At 33.5% G+C, this 26,587-nt stretch overlaps 1 protein-coding gene across 1 annotated transcript in view; it reads left to right on the top strand.

Annotated features, from left to right (window-relative positions):
* Nucleotides 1–26,587, top strand: part of LOC126889868 (dynein axonemal heavy chain 8) — a 424,246-nt gene that overhangs the window by 333,706 nt on the left and 63,953 nt on the right. The window contains exons 60-61 of the mRNA XM_050658553.1: nucleotides 14,065–14,524; nucleotides 26,264–26,503. Of these exons, the coding sequence (XP_050514510.1) occupies nucleotides 14,065–14,524; nucleotides 26,264–26,503 (700 nt within the window). The remainder of the gene's footprint in view (nucleotides 1–14,064; nucleotides 14,525–26,263; nucleotides 26,504–26,587) is intronic.

Genomic DNA, 26,587 nt, shown 5'->3' on the forward strand with positions numbered 1-26,587 from the left:
CTAGGAGGGTTGTTATGCTGTGATCTTGCTAGATGTCCTGCATATCTTAGTCGTCCTATTCTTATAAGAGATACTACGTCTTTTCCACCAAATATATGTTTATATCTGTGGTATACCTCGTAGTTGTACCTCCTCCTCCAAATACCATTTTCACAGATGCCACCGAATATGCCTCTCAGGATCCTTCGTTCAAATATAAGCAGAAGGTTTTCATCTGCCTTGGAGATGGTCCATGTCTCCGATCCATATGTCAACACTGGTTGTATAAGGGTTTTGTATATGGTTATTTTTGTTTTTTGGCTTAAGTTTCTGCTTCTCATATGTCTACTCAGTCCAAAATAGCATTTGTTCGCTAGGATTATCCTTCGCTTGATTTCTTCTGTCATGACGTTTTCCTTGGTGATCAGGGAGCCTAAGTATGTGAATTTGTCCACCACTTCAAAGGTAGAGTTATCAACAGAGAATTGGTGACCGATGTTTATGGCTCTATTGTTGGGTGTTGATGCCACCATCTTAGTTTTCTTCTCGTTTACTGTCAGGCCCATATTTTTTAAGGCATTTGAGAAGGTGGCTTTTCATAATAAGTCACTTAATTTTTGAGCTACGGACTTGTTTCATTTCTGTAGATAGATATTTTTAAATACTTTAAATTAGTTGGAACAAGTTATCCTCGAAAAATGCACAGTTTTTCCGTCTTTTCAGTTTGAAACTACAATATTAGCATTTGACGAAGAAGAGCTAACATATAATAAAGTATATCTCGATTACTATTGGTCTTAAGGAAAATAAAAAAGCTGTTTTGTTTATTTTTTCAAAAGGTACATTTTTGTTAAGCAAAGTTGTTTTGATAAAACGAAAACTTTTTAAGTTATTAGCAAAGAACTGAGTAAAAACATTGATTTTTTCGATATAGAACTAACACTTTCGATAGCGAATAAATTGAAAACTGTTAATTTTATCAAAAAATGTATAGAACGTTTTTTGCTTAGAATGAATGTTTTTACCAACTTTTGCGGTCAAAATAAAATAAAAAATTTCCACCCTCGAGATGGGGTGGCAACCACCCCCATGGTAAAAGCGCCTTTTAGCCTCATATAGATTTTGATCCTTGGACTATCCACTACTTATTCTCAAATTTTCAAGCGAATCGATCTATTCTTTAAAAATTGCGAGGTTTTGACCTATTTTAAGTTTCATTACTTGGCCTATTAATATACTTCAATAAAACTATTAAAGCAAGTACAGATTAAGAAGGCGAGCGGTAGCTACTTGAACTCTCTTTCACTAATTATTTAAGAGGTCTGCACATAGCCACCTTAGTTTTGAAATTTATGTTCTTTTATTTCATCAGAATCTTATATTTGTTGTATCTTATTCATCAGAATGTTATAAGAACCAGATCCATAGACCAGGTAATGGCCTATAAATACCTACACCGAGAGAAAAAAATTCTTGACATAAAGAAACTTTATTAATATTTATAGTGTAATAAACAAAGGTTGAACCTTGCAAAATGGACACAAGTCCGGTTTTATTTTTTTCTGGTATATCAAGGGGTGCTTATTAAAAGACTAACTTTTTCTGAAAAAATTTCGCCCCGGAACCTCCCTTTTCACCCCTTTAAAGGGGGTAATTTGTGGTTTTTGCGGAACGTAGCCCTTCCTGTAACTTTTACAAAAAATTTCTTTTATAGAAATATGAAGAGGACTATATTTTCTACGATTTATTTCCAACACGATCTCTCTAGCATCCACCGTTTAGCGGGGGTGGCGCCCTAAAGTTGACAAGTTTTTAAAAAAGATGTTTTAAAAAAAATATATTTTTCCCTAACTGTAACGGAAATTAAGAAGAAATCCTGCGGAATTTTTGGTATAGGTTTTACTTAAGGGTAATTGCCCTTTTTTTAATGACAGGGTGTTACATTTTAAAAAACCTCTTTTTATACCATCTGAACCGTTTATGCTAGAGTAAAAAGACTTTCAGCAATTACCCACGTACTGGTGCTATTTACAAATTTGTATAATGCACCCCAATTTTTTCCCCGGAACCACCCAAAAAAAAAGAAGAATTAATAAATAAATTGATTTTCTTGGAATCCTTCACACACAATGCCCTTTATTAATATGCTTCATACATCATTTTGTGGACGTTATTATTACCCATGCATGGACATCAAAATCAATTTCCTAGTGCAGCCCCTGAAGCAAAAAAAAATAAATAAAATGGGGGGTTGAAAATTTTTTTTTGTTTTTTGCCTTTTGATCCGTATGGGCATATGCTTCATCAATAGTGCTTTTCAAAAATATATATGGTTATTGCAACATCTCTGCCAAAACCACCCCTATCCTTGAAAATATACTGCAGAAACTACCCCTATCCCTTGGCGAGCATGTTTTTATGATTTTCTCATTACCTATGTATTCTTTTTAAACAAAACTTATACAAGGTTAAAGACCACTATTTACTCTAAAAATTATGTCCTATTCATTTTTTCGTATAAGCAACCGTTACGGCACAGTGGCGCCGTAAACCTTATATATGCTTTGGCGGGCTCCAGTTTTTTTTTTTGTCATCTGTTCGTTTTATTGATAAAGTACTTATGCAAAATAAAACAACACAGTGTAACCTACAAATTACGACTTATGTACATTTTACATTCTTTGCTCCCCAAAGCCACAGTGGTGGCCCAAAATAAATTTTTGCATATTTTCGCCACCTACATGCATTTTATTGCATTAATGCTACCTTAACAGCACAATATTTACCCTTAGGTGGTCGCTACGCAGTGGCGGATCCAGGGAGGGGTGATGGGGGTGATCACCTCCCCCCCCTCTCAAACCAAGTGATATTATATTCAAAGATTATAAAAATATTCATTTATTTTATAGAAATTTAACCAATTGGCACCCCCTCTTAACGATGCTGGATCCGCCACTGTCGCTAAAGCATAAAAAGTCATTCTTATAAAAATAATATTAATATAATATAAGTATTTCTATAAAAATAAATGAATATTTTTATAATCTTCAAATATAATATCACTTGGTTTGAGAGGGGTGGGGGTGATCGCCCACATCACCCCTCCTTGGATCCGCCACTGCTTAGTGACCACTTAGGGGTGAATATTGTGCTATTAAGGTAGCATTAACGCAATAAAATGCGTGTAGGTGGCGAAAATATGAAAAATTTTATTTTGGGCCACCACTGTAGCTTTGTGGAGCAAAGAATGTAAAATGTGCATAGGTCATGATTTGTAGGTTACACTGTGTTGTTTTATTTTACATAAGTACTTTATCAATAAAACAAACAGATGACGAAAAAATAAACAAAAACTGGAGCCCGTCAAAGCATATATGAGGTTTACGGCGCCACTGTGCCGTAACGGTTGCTTAAACGAAAAAAATGAGTAGGACCTAATTTTTAGAGTAAATAGTGGTCTTTAACCTTGTATAAGTTTTGTTTAAAAAAAATTAATAGGTAATGAGAAAATCGTAAAAACATGCTGGATAAGGTATAGGGGTAGTTTCTGCAGTATATTTTCAAGGGTAGGGGTGGTTTGCGCAGGGATGTTGCAATAACCATATACATTTTCGAAAAGCACTATTGATGAAGCATATGCCCATATGGATCAAAAAGCAAAAAACAAAAAAAAATTTCAACCCCCCATTTTATTTATTGTTTTTGGCTACAGGGGTTGCACTAGGAAATCGCTTTTAGTGTCGATGCATGGGTAATAATAACTTGCACAAAATGATATATGAAGCATATTAATGAAGGGCATTGTGTGTGAAATATTCCAAGAAAATCACTTTATTAATTAATTCTTCTTTTTTTTTGGGTGGCTCCGGGGAAAAATGGGGGTGCATTATACAAATTTGTAAATAACACCAGTACATGGGTAATCGCTGAAAGTCTTTTTACTCTAGCATAAACGGTTCAGATGGTATAAAAAGGGGTTTTTTAAAATGTAACACCCTGTAATTAAAAAAAGGGCAACTACCCTTAAGTGAAGCCTATACCAAAAAAACAATCATCTATTTGTGAATAATCTCCGCAGCATTTCTTTTTAATTTCCGTTACAGTTAGGGAAAAATATATTTTTTTTAAAAACATCTTTTTTAAAAACTTGTCAACTTTGGGGCGCGACCCTTGCTAAACGGTGGATGATAGAGAGATGCTGTCGGAAATAGATCGTAGAAAATATAGTCCTCTTCATATTTCTATAAAAGAAATTTTTTGTAAAAGGTACAGGAAGGGCTACGTTCTGCAAAAACCATAAATTACCCCCTTTAAAGGGGTGAAAAGGGGGGTTTCGGGGCGAAATTTTTTCAGAAAAAGTTAGTCTTATAATAAGCACCCCTTGATATGCCAGAAAAAAAATAAAACCGGACTTGTGTCCATTTTGCAAGGTTCAAGAGGATCGGAACGTATTTTCGGCTGCAATGCTATTCAAATGGGGATTCATTTTTTTCAAATCCTGAGAAAACTAATAAGTATTTTGGAAAAATTTAAACGCAGAATGAAAGATTACGTTATTAGCGAGGGCCGAAAGTCCCTGAGAACTTCTACAATGTTTATTTTAATAAGTTACAGGGGTGAAAAAACTAAGAGAAAATTTAGTGTGATTTTTAAATTCAAATATCTCATTCAAAATAAACTTTTTATTTATTCTAAGGGACTTTCGGCCCTCGGTAATAATTTAGTCTTTCATTCTGCGTTTAAATTTTTCAAAAATATTTATTGGTTTTTTCAGGATTTGAAAAAAATGAACACAATGCCGTGGTAATATTTTCCAAATCTGTCTTTGTCTTACAACGCACTCAACCGAATATAATATTGTCAGCATATATTGTCAGTCAGACACTGACAATCAGTGACAATTTTAAATATTTGACATTGCATCGGGAATATTTTGAGAAATTGATTAAATATTATTGATATATAGTGTATTTGATAAATAATTTATTTAAGACGTGAACTTAATAAAAAGTTATTTATTGTGTATTATTTGTGAAAGATCCAAGCAGAGAATACATCAGATATATCCTGTGATCCAAGTATTTTGTTGTTAGAGATGTTCAAAATTGTAAGCGTTCCAAAATAACAACATATTATTAAAAAATCACTTTAACACTTTTCCTCTTTTCTCGATTGATTATCAGTTTTTGTTGTACAAATAAATTATTACAATCACTGAAAACATAGTTAGTGAAAAAATTATCACATTTATTAACTGAATTAATAATTTGCAATTATAAAAATAACAGTTATCCAAGAACATTCAAAAGCCATCTCTTTAAATTAATTATGACATTTTCAAGTAGAATGACATTCTAGTAATGTTTACATATCCACACCAGTGTGAATTTTACTACACGTAATTTGCCGTGTAAAGACAGAAAAAGTAGGGATACACGTAAAATATTTGCGAATTATGTACCCATAGCCTTAAGAAAGATCGACTTGGCATATTGCCTAAGAAATATATCTTTGTATGTAAGATATAATTTTCTAAAATATTTCAAATAAATTCTACTATAGCCAAAGAAATATATCTTAAACATGATTGAACTATCACTTTCTGGCAAATTTCAAATCTATTTATCAGAAAGAAATTACACTTGATGTTAATTAATTTTATTAGTCATAAAAATATATTTTTTACACATTAGAAAACTATTCTTTCTGAGCAATAATATTTCTTAGTAAGGATTATTATTATTTTACTATTAATAATTTATTTATTTAATGTTAAGAAATATATTTCGCAGAGATAAACGTATATTTAGAGTTGAAGTTAATATTCCTTGAAAATAAAGTGATATTACATACGGCGAAATAAATCATTGTGTTAAGGTAAAATCATTATTTATTAATAAAACAAGATATAAAACGTTATTATTACATACAAATATTTTCTCCACTCTTAAACCACTGGCTTCTACCATCTTCTACACAACAATAAAAGGATGAAGAGGCAAATCCAACTTCCTCAAATGTTCCTTCTTTTGTTAATAGCACTTTGTATATCAGCAATTCACTAAAACAAAATCGTTATGTAGAAAGAGTAAACTTACTTTAATAAAAAATTTTTATAATGATATAGATATGTATTTTGACAAATTTAGGAAATACAAAAAAAAGACAAATACACGGCCCCACATAAGAACTATTAATACTAATAATAATCAATCACATTTAGTTTAAACATGGCATTATTTAACCTACACATCTTTGTTTATTTTTTTCTTTTTGTTAATGAAATATTAATTATTTATCTGTATAATATTAAGTCACACAATAAACATTGTTTAGCTAAAAGAAGAGGGAAAATACAACCAATGTAAAACATTGAAGCAGACATAATAAAATGTAATTTTCTTAATTTTTATAATCAGAAAGAGACAGCATACCTAATCATTAAGAAATTTTATTACGGGAAAGTATTATTAGGTTACATCTAAGTCATTTAATACATATTAACTAATTCACGGTTTTCGGCAATAACATTTCTTAACCATAAACATATATTTCTTTTAGACTAACTGATTTCTTTATCTCAAATCAATTAACAGAACAAATCCTCAGCGTTGCACCCGCCATGTTTGATATAGCGTTGTATTGTATATTTTTATAGAAGACGATACATTGAAGAAACCTATTATAGTTGATACATAAGTATACACATTTTTAAAAAGGTACTTACCTACATGTATGAAGTTCTACCATTTCTGGAAGGCCCAGCAGTTGGTTAATAACTCCTTTCTTAATATTGTTCTGAAGCTATATATTATATCATCCGGTCCCAGCTTTAAATTGTGGCATATTTCCCAGTTAGAATAATAAGCTCCTTTATTTCAGAGTCGTCCATCATTATACCTAAAAAACATATAAAGATACTATTATGTTTCTTTTTTAACCATTCGGATACGCAACAATATTATTATTACATCTTAAATTACTCAATTTCCTTTTATTTAATACCTATATATGTACGTACCTTCAAAATATCCGTTAATTTTTAAAGTACACCAATAAATCCAACATCCATCTATCTGAACATGAACATATCACGCCATCTTGACAAACACTGACGACTAAATCATAAATAGTTAATCTGCGCAATTCTTTTGTGGAAGAAAATCTCTTTGCAAGTAACATTTCGGCATTAATGACAAAGTTTTTATTTTATAACCACAGTTACTACTAGAGACTGGAAAATATGCACTAAAAAATGTCTAAAATATGCATGCAATATGCATTTTAAAACAAGCTGAATATGCACAATTAACATGCAAATATGCATTTATATATGCACTTATTTTTATATGAATAATTTTATGGTTTACGTTAAATACATAAATAAATAAAAAATAATAAAAATAAATAAATAGGTTTGAATTTAAACCAAATTGTATTATTATTTCTTAATATATTTTTTTAACTTCAGGTTTTGTGACAAATAAAACGGCAAAATATTTTATTTTGACCACAAGATAAATAAGAGTACAATAAAATAAATGTACATATTTTTATTGTTACAATATTGATTCATATTTTCTAAACTAATATTATAAAAAGAGTACAATAAAACAAATTTACATATTTTTATTGTTACAATAAATAATCATATATTGATTCATATTTTCTAAACTAATATTATGTCTTCTATCTGTTAATATTTGTTTATAGGCAGAAAAAGATCTCTCAACGTCACAAGATGTAATTGGGGCATATTTAAACTTTGCTATTAGAGACGGATCCATATTAATATTTTCATCGAAGTTTCCAAAATTGATTATATTATTTATTGAACGCAATAAAGTGAAACCCTCATTTTTGTTTAAAACGTCATCAAGTTTATCTTTAATTTTTACTCCAATTTCCCCATTCAGATTTGTTATTTTCTGTTTAACCGAATCAACAATAGACATACTATTGTGAAGACATAAATTTTGAGCCTCTAATTTTGTAATTGAACTTTCAATGATATCGAAATTCGATTTTATATACAACAATTGATTTTTAATAGACTTTTCTTTAAAAATATTTTGACAGTTATCAATAGCGGTACAAGTCGGATCAAAACTTGAAATAACGCTTTTGATGTCGTCGTAGTGTTCAGATAAAAATATAGCACTTTTAAGCCAAGTTCCCCATCTGGTTAATACTGGTTCTGGTGGTAAAGGAATATCGGGAAGCATCTCCCTATATACCTGTACACGTAGTGGTGCTTTCAGAAATACTTTTTTTACATTATTTATTAAGGTGTTTACATTGGGAAATTCAATTCTAACTTTCTCTGCAACTCTGTTTAGGCCGTGCGCCAAACATGTACAGTGAATTAAATTAGGGAAAAAGATTTTAAGATTGGATGCAGCTTTCATCATATATGAGGCGGCATCACTAAGCATTAATAATATTTTTTCAAATGGTACTTGATCAGGTAAAAAAAAATTTGTTAGGGATTCGTTAACAAATCTAGCTATTGTAGCATAGTTTGTTTTTTCCAAACATTTTACACTAATTAAGTATGAGTTTTTAAAATCGCCAGAGTCGTTAAGAACTCCAACAATTAGATTCGCAATTTGTCGACCCTTTGTATCCGTTGTTTCGTCGACGGAAATCCAAAGATATTCGGCTTTTAACTGATTTTTAATACTCGTCATCACATCTTTGTAACATGCACTGACATATTTTTTCCGAAGAGTTGAAGAACTTGGTATTTGAGCTGGTTTATCTTTAATCTTGCAATAAGTTTTTAAAAAGTTTTGACACGATTTATGTTCTAACTTGTGCAGAGGGATATTGCAGTTCAAAAAAAAATGGCATAAATCCTTTGCAAAGGTTTCTTGCCCAACTGACGTATTCTGAATCTGCAAACTGTTCTGTAGAATCTGCTGGCGAGGTTTATTATCATTTTTTGATAGCTTAGTTTGGTGAAGTGAAGTTTTTATGTGTTGAACTACTTGGAATTTCTTTTGACATGGAATCTGGAATATAATGATAATGATGTTTTAGATGTTTTCGTAAATAGATACCTACATTAAAATGATCAAACTTTTTAAACCTCCCCCAATTTTTTTTTATTTCTCAAAGTGAAATTGAAATCGTCAAACAATAAAGTACAGTCAGTGTACCGTAGTATACAGGGTGGGCCACTCTCAACACCTCGCTCTGTATAAGCCAAACCGTTGCGAACTTTAAAAAACAGTTTTTGAAGAAATGGGACGGTTTGTCATTTTAGAATAGACAGACACATAGATGTGCAAAGAAGTTTGATAAGTTTAAAAATCTATTGAAGTGGAGAACTTACCTTTTTATCACAAATGGTGCAAAACATACTTTCACTGTCGATAACTTTTAGATGATTGTTACTTCCAATCCAACTTCTGAGAAGACTTGATTTTTCCCTTGCTACTTTAGGCATTTTCACAATAATAATAAAATGATTTTTTTACACAGTATAGTCAATAACTTGCAATCACAAAAGTTGAATAATCGGCGATTGATTTAAGACTAACCATTCATAAAATAAAATAATCTATCCTACCCTTAAAATGCTTAAAATTTCGTTTTGGTTGGTTTTCCCAGAATAATTCATAGTTGGCCGACACCAGCAGAAAGTACAGGTAATATTTGTAATGTTATTCAAAATATAATCGGTATTTACTTAGGTAATTTGTAAATTCTGAGAAGTCTATAAATCTTAAATATCCGGATAATGATACCTGCAGCTATAAATAACGCCCATTATGTTTATGGGTACAACAACAAAGGAGCTTAACAGCAAAATATTTACTTTCACATTTTATTTTAATGGATGTTGATGTTACTAATATATACCTTATTTTTAAATGGGGTAGAGTAAATTCCCATCAAAATATGCATTTATATGCTCTTAAATCTCCAAATATGCAAGGCATATGCATTTATGAAAAACATGAGAAATATGCAGCATATATATGCATATGCATTTTGCATATAATCCAGTCTTTAGTTACTACAGAGGGTATTTCTGAAGAATTATTTCTTGTGGTTTAAAATATTTATTTGATTACAAGAAAATTTCTTGTTCACAAATATAAATATGGATTAACTTAACATTATATTTCTTATACTGCAAAATATTTGTAGTTTTCAATTTAAGAAATAAAAACTTTAGGATAAGAAAATTAAATGTAACCATTAATGCATTTCTTAGTATTGAAGAAATTATCTGTAAGAAATTATTGAGTTGTGTTTAAAAAACTCGTTTCTTTATATGTGAACCGGTATGTTTAAGTTAATAGGATATGTTAACTTTTAAGAAATATTGCTCAAAGAAATCGGTGTTTTAGGAGAAAAGAAATTGTTCTCTCGGTGTAGGTCATGAGTTTCGCATAGGAAAAATAACCAACACGGTTATCAAACTGATCAAACTGTTGAGTTTCTCCGTCGTATAAGACTGACTCTTCAAATCATCTGACATACCAATAATATGCCTTCAAAGAAAAACCTTTAATCAGTGTGTATTGCCAGTGTTTGCCACTGTATTGACTTGCCTTTTACAATGAGAGGCAAGTCAATAACTTACTTTTGTGTGTGTCTAATGTAAATTTTAGAGTAAATGAACCTTTTAATTCAGTTGGGTTTTAGAGTCTCGGGGAACATAAAATCCTATAATATCGACATTAGGTTGTGTTTCTAATACGAGCAGTGTTAAGCCACATATGATAAAAATAAGAAGTATTTAAAAAAACTAAAAAAAAACTAAGTTTTCAATCTAATAGCAGATAAAACAACAACCAAAAATGTTACTCTAGATCCTACCAGATTGAAAACAATGGGAACCTTCTCTGGTAACACCTCCGAGCCTTCTACAATTGGCAAGCCATAACGGAAGCTGAGACTAAGGAAGATGAGGGAATTTTACAATGTATAATTCACGTCCCATCTGCTCAGCGCGGTAAAGTTCCAACGAGAATGGTTCCCTTCGTACGCCAATTAGAGTAAACATGTAAATCAAAAATGAATAACCGTTTTCAATGCCGTTGCAATACGAAACTACAGCCGCATCATTAGTCCAGTTCAATCAGAGAGTGCAGCAAAAAAGGTATTGCAATCCGTGACTGCACGCCGGGGTTTGTCCCAGTTGGGTCAGAGAGAGTAGCATATGTGCCTCCTGATGAGAGACTAATAAGTTTCGAAACCGGTAGAGGTGCTTGCTGCACCCTCTGATTGAACTGGAATAATGATGCGGCTGTATTTTCGTATTGCAACAAAATTGAAAATGGTTATTGATTTTTGATTAATGACTTTACTCATATTCGAGTTATAGGAACCTGTGAAAGGACAGATGTCTGAACGCGTGTAGTAAGTAGTAGAAGATGCGATAAATTATATTAAGATCGTATTCCATCCATCCAATGGGACTACAGCCCAAATCGAGCCTTGGCATCCTTCAATAAGCTTCTCCAATCATTTCGATTTACCGCTGTTCTTTTCCATGAACGCGTTCCCAGGAAGTTCCTGGCAACTTCATCGACTTCGTCCTCCCATCTCTTCTTAGGTCTTCCAACAGGTCTTCTTCCCTGCATTCTTGCATTCAGTAATTTTCTGGGGATTCTATTCTCATGCATGCGGACCACGTGCCCTGCCCACCGTAATCTCTGCAGTTTACTGTGTTGTGCTAGAGTTGGTTCGCTATATTGCTCGTATATTTCTCTATTATACCTAATTCGCCAGTTGTTATTTTCACTTATTGGGCCCAGTATCCTACGTAATACTTTTCTTTCAAACACATCTAATGCATTGGCAGATTTCTGTGTCGCCACCCATGTTTCGCAGCCCTAACTTACTATGGGCCTGATTATTGTTTTATATACCCGGAGTTTTGTTTTCCGGTGTACGTCTCGCGATTTGAATATGTGGCCCATCGCGAAATAGGCTTTATTTGCCAGCACAAGCCTTCTATTTATTTCCGGTTCTTCTTCATTGCTTGCAACCAGATCCATTCCTAGGTACGTGAATCTATTCACATGTTCTATATCGTCAATAAAGTGTTGTTGCGCCGTTCTATTTGATCTGGTTTGTACGAGTAGTTTTGTTTTATTTGTGTTTATTGCTAGCCCTACTGCTTCTGCACTCTGTTTCAACTCAACGTAGGTTTCTTCCGCTGCATTCATTGTTCTGCTCATTATGTTTATATCATCCGCGTATGCTGCTAATTGGGTAGATTTGTTTGTAAGTATGTTATTTCTGCTTACCGTCAACCGTCTAATTACATATTCAAGAACAAGATTAAAAAGCGTTGGAGCCAGTCCGTCTCCTTGTTTCAGTCCTTGCGTTATCGTAAACGCATCAGTGATCTGTCCTTGAATACATACTTGTGCTTCTGTTTCTGTCATTGTCATTTGCACTAGTCGTATTAATTTTGATGGTATGCCAAATTCTTCCAATATATTAGGTAGAATTGTTCTATCTATTGAATCATAGGCTTGTTTAAAATCTACAAAGAGATTGTAAACGTCCATGTCATATTCCTATGCTTTGGTTAGTATTTGTTTAACTGTAAATAGTTGGTCAATGGTAGATCTATTTTGCCTAAACCCTGCTTGATATTCCCCGATGATTTTTTGCGTGAGAGGTTGTCTTCGATTAAGGATGTTTGTGAATATTTTGTATTCCGAACAAAGTAAAGAGATGCCTCTATAATATTAAGATCGTATTAGTAGATATACAGGGTGTCCCGAAAAGATTGGTCATAAATTATACCACAGATTTTGGAGTCAAAAATAGGTTGATTGAACCTCACTTACCTATATACAATAGTGCACACAAAAAAAGTTACAGCTCTTTGAAGTTACAACATGAAAATCGATTTTTTTTCATATATCGAAAACTCTTAGAGATTTTTTATTGAAAATACACATGTGGCATTCTTATGGCAGCAACATCTTAAATAAAAATTTAAGTGAAATTTGGGCACTCCATAAAATTTTTATGGGGTTTTGTTCCCTTGAACGCCCCCAAACTTTTGTGTACGTTCCAATTAAATTATTATTGTGGCACCATTAGTGAAACACAATGTTTTTAAAACTTTTCGTCTCTTTGTACTTTTTCGATAAGCCACTGTTTATCGAGATATTTTGAATATTTGTCGAATCCACCACATATTTGTATATGGTTAAGTACGATTATAGAGACCTCTTAATAATCTGAAAATGTATTTATAATTTACATTTTTAGGTATATTTAGAAAAAGAAGCCACATCTCGATAAAAGGTGACTTATCAAAAAAAGACTAAGAGGCAAGAAAGTTTTCAAAACACTGTGTTTAACTAATGATACCAAAATAATACTTTAATTGGAACGTACACAATTAATTGGAGGGTTTAAAGAAACAAAACCCCCATAAAATTTTTATGTAAATGCATTAAAAATAAGCCGCATCTCGATAAAAACTGACTTATCGAAAAAATAATGAGAGGCAAAAAAGTTTTAGAAACGTTGTGATTAACTAATGGTATCACAATAATGAAATAATTGGAACGTACACAAAAGTTTGGGGGGTTTAAGGGAACAAAACCCCCATAAAATTTGTATGGGGTGGACAAATTTCACTATAATTTTGTTTTAAGATTTTCCTGCCATAAGAATGATACTTGTCTATTTTCAATAAAAAATCTCTAATAGTTTTGGATATATTGAAAAAAATCCATTTTCATTTTGTAACTTCAAGGGGTTGTAACTTTTTTTATGAGCATATTTGTACTAAGGTAAGTTAGGTTCAATCGAACTATTTTTGACCCCGTAATGTGTGGTATAATTTATGACCAATCTTTTCGGGACACCCTGTATATTATCAATATATTACAAGGTTGTAACAAATTTTATCTGTTAGTTCATTCGGGATTGATTTATATTTTATTGTATACTATGAGTGTTTCTTTTACTCGTATAATAATATATGGAAACATCTGTGTTGGAATTGGAAATTTTATTAGTATCTCCCCGGACTTTTTAAATTTCAGAAATTGGTAATATTATTTATACTTACGATTATATGTATAATGATTACAGGTTTTTGGGCGTTACTTCAGAACTGCCATTTATCCCTTGACTACATGAATGAGGTACTTGTACAGTTTCTTGAACTTGAGAAGGGTATTGGAAACACACATCCAGATTTCCGACTATGGATCACCACCGAAGTCCACGAAAGTTTCCCGATCAGTTTACTTCAGATTTGCATAAAATTCACCAATGAGCCACCTTCCGGCATTCGAGCTGGATTGATGAGAACCTATACTTCAATGAACCAAGATTTATTGGACTATTCCGATGCATGGCAGTATATTCCGTTGGTTTATGCCATTTCATTCCTGCACACCGTGGTTCAGGAGAGACGAAAGTTTGGACCCTTGGGCTGGAACATTCCGTATGAATTTAATTCAGCTGACTGGTTGTCTAGTGTGTTATTTGTTCAAAATCACTTGGATGATCTTGATCCAAAAAGAGGAATTAACTGGCAGACCTTAAGGTAAATATGCATTCACGCTAATTTAAATAATTTTATGTGACACACAATTTATCAGAATATTTTTACTTAATATTAATCAATGTACTTATTTCGATATTGTCCAAATTACAACGCAATCATGTTCTCATTTTTATTTGCTTATTTTATTTTTAGAGTTATAGTTTTTTGCTTCATTTATGGCATGTAATCATTACTCTATCGTATAGGTAGTCGTCCTTAATTCCTCTTGTCAGCTTCTTTTTAAGAAGCCATAAGTTTCAAATGAATCGTACCAAGGGCTTATGTAAACACTACACTTTCAGGGGAACGGAGCAAAATGCAAAATTTTAACGCATGTCAAAATTTTCAATGTGTTTTAAATTTATTAATAATTTTTTTCGAATCCTGATAAAACTAATAAGTATTTTTGAAAAATTTAAACGCAGAATAAAAGACTAGTTTATTACCGAGGGCCGAAAGTGTCTTATAATAAATAAAAAGTTTCTTTTGAATGAAATATTTGCAATTAAAAATCACAATAAATTTTCTCTTTTAATTTTACCCCTGTAACTTATTAAAATAAACATTACAGAAGTTTTAAGGGACTTACGGCCCTCGGCAATAACGTAATCTTTCATTCTGCGTTTAAATTTTTCAAAAATATTTATGTTTTCCCAGGATTTGAAAAAAAAAATGAATACATTTAAAACACATTGAAAATTTTGATATGCGTCAAAGTTTTGCATTTTGTTCCGTTCCCCTTAAATCAATTCTGTTCTCTACAGTCAGAGCCTACTGCAGCATATATCTAACTGCGCCATTAAATTTTCCATAGACCAAGATAACCAGGTCCGCATAGCTCAGGACATGATATGTATCATTTCTAAGTCTAGCTGCGAACCCACTCGTGACCAGATCCCACAAAATAGAATATAGGCTAAGTAATGTTGCATATAGGACATGTGTCCTCAGCATGCAGTCTATCCACCTGTTGCTTGCTTCTGTTTCTCTCTATATCGAGAAGCGAATTCGAACGGGAAATACACAACCAAGACGCAGTTTTAGATCTAGTTTAGACCCAATGAAATAAATGAAAAGATTCCTGAGATTTCCAGACAACTTCAACCTCAGCCTCACAAAACACAGTATGACAACAACTTACACAATAAGTTAATAGCTTGGTAAGTGAAATGTCACTTGCCGTACTAGAGTTCAAAGGAGTATACCCAGTAAGCAGACCATTGCTACCCAGAGTTAACTGCTCTAAAAATCTACCGGGTAGGATAATGATGTCCTACCTAATTATGTCGTAGAAGCCCATACATTGGAAGATTTGCATATGAAATTACTAATGTTATGGCATTAAGATCAGAATAAGACGGGGTACTAATAATGGGAGGACTGACAATCAAAATTGCACCCTGGTAAAAAATCCCCATGAAGATTAAATTTAGAGATATTGATAAGGGATATTGGTCAAATTCAAGGATACGTTCGATGAGTGAAGAGTAGAAAGGTAAACAAGAACACTGAAGATATAGCTGAACACTTCAAGACACTCACGGCATCATCCAGAAAACAATACAACAACTTAACAATGCCGGACTCATTAAAACAAAAACTATCCGTTTATTCAGTTCACCTACGTAACCCTTCCCGACTGAAGAAGATGGAGTTCAAAGCTTCTGGTCTAAAAGTTTAGGAATGTTCACCAATGTTTAACAATACATACTAATTAATCCTCAGGAAATAGTATCAGTCCTTTTCCAGGGAACCACTCACCTAATACCAAAAGATCAAAGTAATACAAGATCCAGTCAAGTACAGCCGAATTACTTGCCTTCCAAGCTTTCAACCTTGCACAAATTTGTCACATCCTGTGCCACCCACCATAGTTGCCAACACTGTACTCCAAACAATATCATAGATCCACAACAGAAAGGACGCGGTTCCATAAGCTCTAAGGGTTCCATAGACTGCAAAGAACAACTTATAATTGACTCAGTAATTTCTACCGAACAGACCATTTTAAGGACTTTATTGACTGCGGTTCCAGACGTGCGGTTCCAGACCCATCGGCTGGAGAAAGAGGGGGTGAGTTTAGTCGGTAGGCGGCCTCGGCCCGCGGTGAAGCGTGCCGGACTGAATCCGACACACCTGGGACACCTTCCCAGAGGGTCTTTTGAAGATTCTCACCTTAAAAAAAGAACTTTATTGACTACAGGAAGTACTTGAATTTACTCCCTCATGAATGGCTCGTAAGATATATATAATGATATATCCCATGATAATAATATCCTGACCTTTTCCAAGCATAAAATGATGACGGAATAAAATACTGAAACACACAATTAACTAGGGCCTTTTCGATGGGGACTCGTTGAGTCCAACTACGTTCTCTCTATAGCTTAAATATTGGTATAAAATCTTTTTATCCTTACAAACATTTATGGGTCTACACTCCAGTAAGCTTTCCACCTAAATGTTCGTTTTTTTTTCTGTAGTGTATGTTTTATGTAGTGCTCTGACGTTTGTGCATTTACATATTATTGCAATGGTTTCTCCTATGTAATTTGTAACTAATATGCCATCGACAAATCTATAAATTTCTATTAATTTGTACACTACCGGTTTCCCCACTTAACGTTATAAAAAAATTCTTCAAAATGGTGGAGTTAGCGGCTTGGGATCTACTTGCTGAAATCCTTATTTCTTATCGATGTTCTCATTGATAATGTAACAAAATGTGTAAGACGTTATAAAAATATCCACATTATCAATGAGAACATCGATAAGAAATAAGGATTTCAGCAAGTAGATCCCACTACATTTAATATAGTTTCATTACTGTTTTAATAAGTTAATGTTACTGTTTTGTTGGTAATTCATGCGTTCTGTATTTACTTTTTTGGGAAAGCTTTTTCAATAATTTGATCACTTCATAACTAATAATAGACGAAGCAACGAAGCATTAAAGCTAGGAATTTTGTGCAGTAAGATAAATCGTCATGCAACTTTTTGCATTCGATTAGAGAGAGTGTCAGGCAACTTTGTGAACTAAATTCATCTAGGGCAAAAGTTTTTGTGCATAAGAAAATGCATTTTAAAAGTGCATCTCGAAGAGGTGAAAATGAAAAATTTAGAACTCGGGCAATATTGATGGAATTTAGTTGAATTTTTATAATCGGGGGTTTTGGGGATCGCTGAGCACGAATTTCATATCGGCGATGGTCTCCAAGGTACCTGATGCCCACGGTGGAACTCATCGCCTAGAGTTTTACGTTATAATCATTAAAAATCAGTCAATATCCATTATTAGGGGGGTTTTTGGGGTCGCCGGCCACGAATTTAGTGTTGGCGATGGTCTCCAAGATACCTGGTGCCCAGGGTGGAACTCATCGTCTGGAGTTTTATGTTATAATCATTTAAAATCAGTCAATAATCATTACTCTGAGGGTTTGGGGGTCGCTAAACAAGAGTTTCATGTGGTCGATGGTCTCCAAGATACCTGGTGCCAGGGTGGAGCTCGTCGTCTGGATTATTATATTATAATTATTCCAAATCATTTAAAACCATTACGCGGGGGGTTTTGGGGGTCGCTGAGCACGAATTTCATGACGGCGATGGTCTCCTGTATACCTAGTGCCCAGGTAGGAACTCGTCGCCTGGAGTTTTATGTTATAATCATTCAAAATCAGTCCATAACCATTACTCTGCGGATTTTGGGGGTCGCTGAACAATAATTTCATGTGTTCGATGGTCTCCAAGGTACCTGGTGGAACTCGTCGTCTGGAGTTTTATGTTATAATTATTACAAATCATTTAAAACCATTACTCGGGGAGTTTTGGGGGTCGCTGAACATGAATTTCATGACGGTGATGGTCTCCAAGGTACCTGGTGCCCAGGGTGGAACTTGTCGCCTGGAGTTTTATAATCAAGTATATTCAAATGGGAAATAAGCCACAATTTTACCTAAAAATGATTTTATTAACGTTTCGACGCCCAAGTCGGGTGTCGTTGTCAAAATACAAAATAATACTGTATTATTTTGTATTTTGACAACGACACCCGACTTGGGCGTCGAAACGTTAATAAAATCATTTTTAGGTAAAATTGTGGCTTATTTCCCATTTGAATATACTTGATTATAAAAATGCCACAAGAAAATAGCTTCAGAACAACATGGAGTTTTATGGTATAATCATACAAAATCAGTCAATAACCATTACTATGAAGGTTTTAGGGGTCGCTGGGCACCAATTTCATGTTGGCGATGGTCTTCAAGGTAGGTATACAATAATCTAAAAAATACGTGTTAAATTAAATGTTAGTGCACGTATTCATAATCAATTTATTTGTATAATATAATGAAAAAATTAATAAAAAAGTAAAATAAAATAAAAAATATATTTACTTACTTGAAGTTACACAAATTTCTCTCTTCCGCAATTTCGAAAACCAAAATTATAAAACAGCGCAGCTATAGACTGTAGATAATGAAAATTCCTTAAATACCAATCTTAAACGGCTTGATATTATAATATTATTATTTATTCTGTAATTAACAAAACTAATAAGTATAAAATATATGACTTTTTCAAAACACCAACATTAAAAACTTACTTTGCTTTAAATACGGTATCACTTTTTAGATGTTTTTTATAATTAATTAAAAAATTTTAAAAGAACAGAACTACATAAAAGTGTAGCTTGGAGGTATTCACATATGTACTATGCTTTGTTTTTAAACCAGGAGCTGTAAAATAAAAAGACAGATTCACACCCAAGAAAGTCAATAGAAAAATCACCATATACATCTTCTTTTTTGGTTGATCATATCGGCCTTCGACGGTAATCCATCAACATTATATTATACTAATACGTCGCTAAAGAGTTCTAAAAACCACTGTTTTTTATATAAAAGTAGACTAGAAATCTAAAAATTAAAATAATACCGCAGAAAACACAAAAAATCGCTGATATAAATTAATTACCCTTGAAATGCCAATTATGTCAAAATTTCATAAATGTCATTAGTGTCAAAATTTAACGACAACTGCTTTAAAAGCGACAAAATTTTAAAATAATTTTTAAATAGCTAATTTTTTAGGATATAATACAAAAGTGTTTTAAGAAAAATTATTAATGAAAAATATATTTAGCGACCCCCAAAACACCGAAGTAATGGATATTGACTGATTTTGAATGAATATAACGTAAAACTGCAGGCGACGAGTTCCACCCTAGGCACCAGGTACTTTGGAGACCATCTCCGACATGAAATTCGTACTCAGAGACCCCAAAAACCCCCGACTAATGGTTATTGACTGGTTTTGAATGGCTACAACATAAAACTCCAGGCGACGAGTTTCACCCTGGGCACCAGGTATCTTAGAGACCATCGCCGAAATTAAATTCGTACTAAGCTTCGTACCCCCAAAACCCCCAGATTATTGGTTTTTCACTAATTTGGATAATTATGACATAAAACTCCAGGCGACGAGTTGCACCCTAGGAACCAGGTACCTTGGATACGACCGCCAACATTAAATTGTGCTTAGCGACTCCAAAAACCCCCGAGTAATGGTTATTGACTGATTTTGAATGGTTATAACCAAGGACCGAATTAAATGCAATCTGCATTTTTGCATATTTTTGCATTTTTTTTTTTTGATAAATTAGAAAATGTTGCATTTGTTCAAACATTTTATACATTTTGCATTTTTTCTTGATAAACTCAGAAAAGTTGCATTAATTCGATATTTTAAATCTCAAAGGTTCACTTTCGCTTCCAATTAAAAAACTATCAGTCGTAAATTCAATAACTGTGTAAATCCATTTCTTAAGAAAAATGTTTAAATCAGGTATTTAATATTCTTATTCTATTATCTATTTTTGGGACTAAAGGACGATTCATATTTATCCGTTCGGGCACGTAGCGTTTCGTTTCCGAAAAATATTGTTTTTATGGTTTTAAATATGAACAATTTATACTATACGGAGCGTATAGTATCAGACAACTCTTTGTTAAATCAGGTTTTTATATTTTTCGGAAACGAAACGCTACGTGCCCGAACGCATAATATGATTCGACCTTTAGCCGACCAATCCCTAATATAACTTGGTCGGTAGAACAACAATTAGTTGACATAGGTTGTAAAAACCTGTTTGCTCTTTGTAGGGGGATAAGCAAGTACAGAAATTTAGATTTTAATATTTGTTTATCAAAGCTGAAGTTCATTTCGTGTTTTGATTGGCAGTGCGTTGTTGCGTATTATTTTTGACATATATGTAGTTTAAATTGAGTAACGAATAATTTTTTGGCCAAAATGCCGAAAGTGACAAGTATTAAACATTTTAATATTGCATTTTTCATAAAGGCTCTTGCATATTTTTCACAAATCAAATGCATTAAAATGCGTATTTTTTTACATTTTTTTGGTGCATTTTTTCCGGTCCTTGGTTATAATATAAAACGCTAGGCAACGAGTTCCAACCCTTGGCACCAGGTACCTTGGGCACCATCGCCGACATGAAATTCGTACTCAGGGACCCTTTAAACCACCAGGGTAATAGTTTTTGACTAATTTTGAATAATTATAACTAAAACTCCTGGCGACGAGTTTCACTTTAGGCACCAGGTATCTTGGAGACCATCGCCGACATTAAATTCGTGGTCAGCGACCCCAAAAACCGCCGTGTAATGGATATTAACTGATTTTTAATTATTATAGGCGACGAGTTCCACACTGGGCACCAGGTAGGTACTTTGGACACCATCGCCGACATGAAATTCGTACTCAGCGACCCACAAAACCCCCAGGGTAATAGTTTTTGGCTGCTTTTGGATAATTATAACTAAAAACTCTAGGCGACGAGTTTCACCCTGGGCACCAGGTATCTTGGATGACATCGCCAACATTAAATTCGTGGCCGGCGACCCCAAAAACCCCACGACTAATGGATATTGACTGATTTTTAATGATTATAACATAAAACTCTAGGCGACGAGTTCCACCGTGGGCACCAGGTACCTTGGAGACCGTCGCCGATATGAAATTCGTGCTCAGCGATCCCCAAAACCCCCGAGTTTAAAAATTCAACTAAATTCCATCAATATTGCCCGAGTTCTAAATTTTTCATTTTCACCTCTTCGAGATGCACTTTTAAAATGCATTTTCTTATGCACAAAAATGCTTGCCCTAGATGAATTTAGTTCACAAAGTTGCCTGACACTCTCTCTATTCGAATGCAAAAACTTCCATGACGATTCATCTTACTGCACAAAATTCCTATTTTTGGGCTTTTTAGTGCTTCGCTGCTTCGTCTATAACTACTATTCTGAAGTGATCAAATTATTGAATCATATTGAAAATTTTAGTGGTTAAAGAAATTACCTATACAGTGGAACCTCGATTATCCGTCTCTCCATTAACCGTCACCTCTGTTAACCGTCAGGGTACATACAGAAGTTGTATTGAATAAGCAAAAATTTTAATGTAAAAAATAAAAAAAGTTAATTTAATTTGTGATGAGGACACAAACGGCTATCCATTGCTGACAGATAAAGAAATCATTGAAATGGCAACAAAGGCGGACCAGACAGATTCAGAAGCTGACACAGACTTGGAATGTGACTGTAGCTGTGTTGATGGACCTATTTTAACTGACAAAGATTTGCGTAAATAATCTAGAGACGCAATAATTCATCGAGTGGTATTCTCAACAAGAAAAAGCCAATAAAGAAGATTGCATGATCTTATGCCGATTAAGAAATTCAGCCGTCGCAAAATGTGAAGCAACAGTAAAACAAAATAAAATTTCAGAATATTTTAAATTGATTCGATTGTACGAACACAAATCCCTCTTATATTGTCAAACAAACCATACAAATGAAATTTGAGAGTTGTACTATGAGTTTTTAATTTTTCTTAATGTTCTGTTAACCGTCTTTTCGATTATCCGTCATACCCTTGGTCCGGTACCCTGACGGATAATCGAGGTTCTACTGTATATTTAAAATTTTTTGTCAAGAAACATATATTTGGTTCTGTAGTAAAATCTTCTTCTTCTTCTAATCGCGCTACAACCCTTCGTGAGTCTTGGCCTGCTTAACAGTGTTCTTCCATTCCTGCCCTGTCGGATACTTTCCTTCGCCACTGCCTGATGTTCATGGTTTTAAGATCCACTCCTATGTCGTCTATCCATCTTTTACGAGGCATTCCTCTTGTTAAATTTCCTTGGGGCTTCCATCTCTGGATTACTTTTACAGCTCGATTATCTGGCATTCTTTCTAGGTGACCAAGCCAGTTTAGTCTTTGTGACTTTACAAATCTAACAATATCTACGCTCTGCATTAGTTCATTCAGCTCGTGATTCATTTTAATTCTCCACGAACCATCGCTGCATTCATCATCCAGCCTCAAAAGTCCACGGCTGAATATAGGCCTCCTCCCTCGTTTCCAACACCATCTATCCTGCGCCGCTCTCATCCAGTTTTTATTTACCTTTCTTAAGTCGTCAGTCCATCTTGTAGCCGGTCAACCGACGCTTCTGTTATCTTCTCTTGGCCTCCATTCCAATAACCTCTTCGTACATCGCCCATCTGTCATTCTGGCTATGTGTCCTGCCCATCTCCACTTCAACATGGCTATCCTCTCGATGACGTCAGTCACCTGATTTCTCCGTTTCTGATTTTGTCTCGCAGAGTTATTCCTAACATTGACCGCTCCATTCGTCTCTGCGTGACTCTTAGTTTGGTAACCGAGGCTTTAGTTAAGGTAAGTGTTTCTGATCCGTACGTCAAGACTGGGAGGACGCACTGATCAAATACCTTTCTCTTTAGGCATGTGGGCAACTCACTTTTAAAAGTTTCTCTCAGTTTTCCAAATGCTGCCCACCCAAGACCGATTCCTCTCTTCAGTTCATGAGTCTGGTTATCCGTGCCAATCGTAATTTCATGTTCCAGGTATTTATATCTATCTACGAGTTCTATTTTCTTTCTAACAAACTGATGTTCTGGTTGGGTACCAAATTTGTCATTATTTTTGTTTTCGAAATGTTTATATTTCAACCTACATTTTCTGTAGCCACAACGAGTTCTTGTACCATCTCTCTTGCCATACCTAGATCTTCAGCTACTATGACTTTATCATCGGCGAAACGTTGTTTAGGTATTCCCCATCTATTTTTATTCCCTTTGTAATCCAATCCAAACTCTTGAAAGCATTTTCTAAGACCGTATTAAAAAGTTTAGGTGACATTGGGTCTCCTTGTCTAACCCCCCGTTTTATTTTTATGCGATTACTGTTAGTACATATGTAATTTGACAGTGGTTGTTGCCTGTAGGTATATTTTGTGTAATAATTTTGTATACCTATAATCTAGCCTGCATTCTTTAAGCGCCTGTAATATTTTGCTAAGCTCAACTGTGTCAAAGGCTTTATGAAAATCGATAAAAACTAGAACTAGAAGTTTATTGTATTCTACTACTTTCTCTATTAGGGTTTTTACACTTTGTAGATGGTCATTTGTTCCGTAACTTTTTCGGAATCCTGCCTGTTCTCTTGGTTGATAAGTCTGTCTTTCCCTTCTCTTAACTATTATTCGCGTAAATAACTTATACAGTGAGCACGTAAAGGTTGGAATAAATTCATTTTCTCGAGAATGGACGATTTTGGAAAAAATCCCGAAACAGGTCAATTTTTATTTTTAAATTACGACTTTTTGGCATATACATCATACTAGTGACGTCACCCGTCTGGGCGTGATGACGTCATCGATGATTTTTTTAAATGAGAATAGGGGTCGTGTGATAGCTCATTTGAAAGGTAATTAAATTCTCTATTTGGTAATATAAACATTAACATAATTATTTATACAGGGTGTCCAAAAAAAAATTTTGGATTAAAGTTATTGACATAAAAAGAAGAATGTATGTAATTTATTTATTTCAAAATACATTTTACTGCTCTCAGAAAACAGAAAAAAATGTATATTTAAAAAATAATCATTGCTTTTCGCTTAAACTAAATGTTCAAATTGTCACGAGGCTGGTGGGTAGCTGCTTTAATATTGAATTTAAGCAAAAAACAATATTTATTTGCCAAAAACACATTTTTTTCCTGTTTTCTGATAGCAGTAAAATGTATTTTGAATTAAATAAATTACACACATTCTTCTTTTTATGTGAATAAATTTAATTCAAAAAAATTATTTTGGGTACCCTGTATAAATAATTATGTTCATGTTTATATTACTAAATAAAGAATTGAATTACCTTTCAAATGAGCTATCACACGAGCCCTATTTTCATTTAAAAAATCATCGATGACGTCATCACGCCCAGATGGGTGACGTCACTAGTATGATGTATATGTCAAAAAGTCGTAATTTAAAAATAAAAATTGACGTGTTTGGGGATTTTTTTCTAAAATCGTCCGTTTTTGAGAAAATGAATTTATTCCAACCTTTACGTGCTCACTGTATAAATGGCTGAGGAGGCTAATCGGTCTGTAATTCTCTAAATTGGCTTTGTCTCCTGCTTTGTGTAATAGAATCATAGTAGCGATGTTCCAGTCTGTTGGAATATTGGCGTTGTGAAGGCAGATATGATATTGAAAAGTAGTTTAATTTTTTCAAGTAGTATATTTCCTCCAATTTTTAGTGCTTCTGATAATATTCCATCTTCGCCTGGGGTTCGATTATTTTTCATTTTCTTAAGAGCCTCTGTGATTTCTGATTTTGTTATATCGGGCAATAAATCTGATCCTTGATTTAATACCCCAGATTTTACTGTAATTGGAGGTGGCGTATTGTCATCTTTTTTTCTTGATTTGTATAACTTTGTGTAGAACTCTTCGACTATTGTTAATATTTCATCTCTGTTTGTAGTTTCTTTTCCAGTTCTGTTTCTTAGTTTGTTGATTTTTATTTTTCCTTTTTGTACGCTTTTCTTCAAAACTTTCATGTTCTTATTTGCTCTATTGCTTGTTTTGTTTTTTCTACATTGTAGTTTCTTATCTGTTTTCTTATTGCTTTTGTGATCGTCTTATTTATTTGATTTAGCGCTTCTTTGCTGGAACTGTTTTCCTCTTTCATCTGCCGTCTTAGTTCTATAAGGGTTTTAGTAGGTTGACTTAGTTTTTCATCTTTTGGGTTTGTTGGACAATATTTAGTTTGAGCCTGTTCTATTGTGGTGATTATTTGTTTGTTCAATATATTGTCTGTTGTTGTTGTATCTTTCAATGTACCATTAATATATTTTTCGAGCTCCTGAATATTAGTTGGTTTTGCCTATTTCTTTGGGTGTTTCTTATTTATCATTTTGAGTCTTTCCCTTTCGATCGATATCGTTATTTTAGCTCTTACTAACCTGTGGTCACTGTTTGTACTGAACTGGTTTAACACATTTACGTCTTTAAATAATTCTTTTTTGTTTGTTAAGAAATAGTCGATTTCGTTCCTTGTTTTTCCATCAGGACTTTTCTACTTCTGTGTTTTTTCTTTTTAAAGAAGCTGTTCATTTGATAGAGATTGTTTTCCAAAAGAAAAGTTAACAGTTGTTTGCCTCTATTATTTCTGCCTTCGGTTCCAAAATTTCCCAATATTATTTCAGAGGATTTCCCAATATTATTTCCCCTCTGAAATAATATTTTAAATACCTAATCGCTGCATTGGGTTGGTCCAAATATCCCCCTTAGCATTTTTTCTGAAGTAAAATACAAAAAATATGTAATTTCTGGTTTATAACCTTTTAGGTACATGTTGGGTGAAGTCCATTATGGAGGCAGAGTGACAGACGATTTCGATAAACGTCTCTTAAACACATTTTGTAAAGTATGGTTTAGCGAGTTAATATTTGTCGAAGACTTTATGTTCTACAAAGGATACAAAATTGTCAAATACAAATCAGTCACAGACTATATTGCTCATATAGATGGATTTGCCCCCACGGATCCACCACAGGCGTATGGACTGCATTCTAATGCAGATATTACGTAAGAGTTTTTTGTCCATTCTAATTTTCAATACATTAAACACAAAATGTTTTAATAGTACATTCTACATTTTATTGTGTTATA

Source organism: Diabrotica virgifera, chromosome 8, assembly GCF_917563875.1.
Source record: "Diabrotica virgifera virgifera chromosome 8, PGI_DIABVI_V3a".
Classification (NCBI taxonomy): domain Eukaryota; kingdom Metazoa; phylum Arthropoda; class Insecta; order Coleoptera; family Chrysomelidae; genus Diabrotica; species Diabrotica virgifera.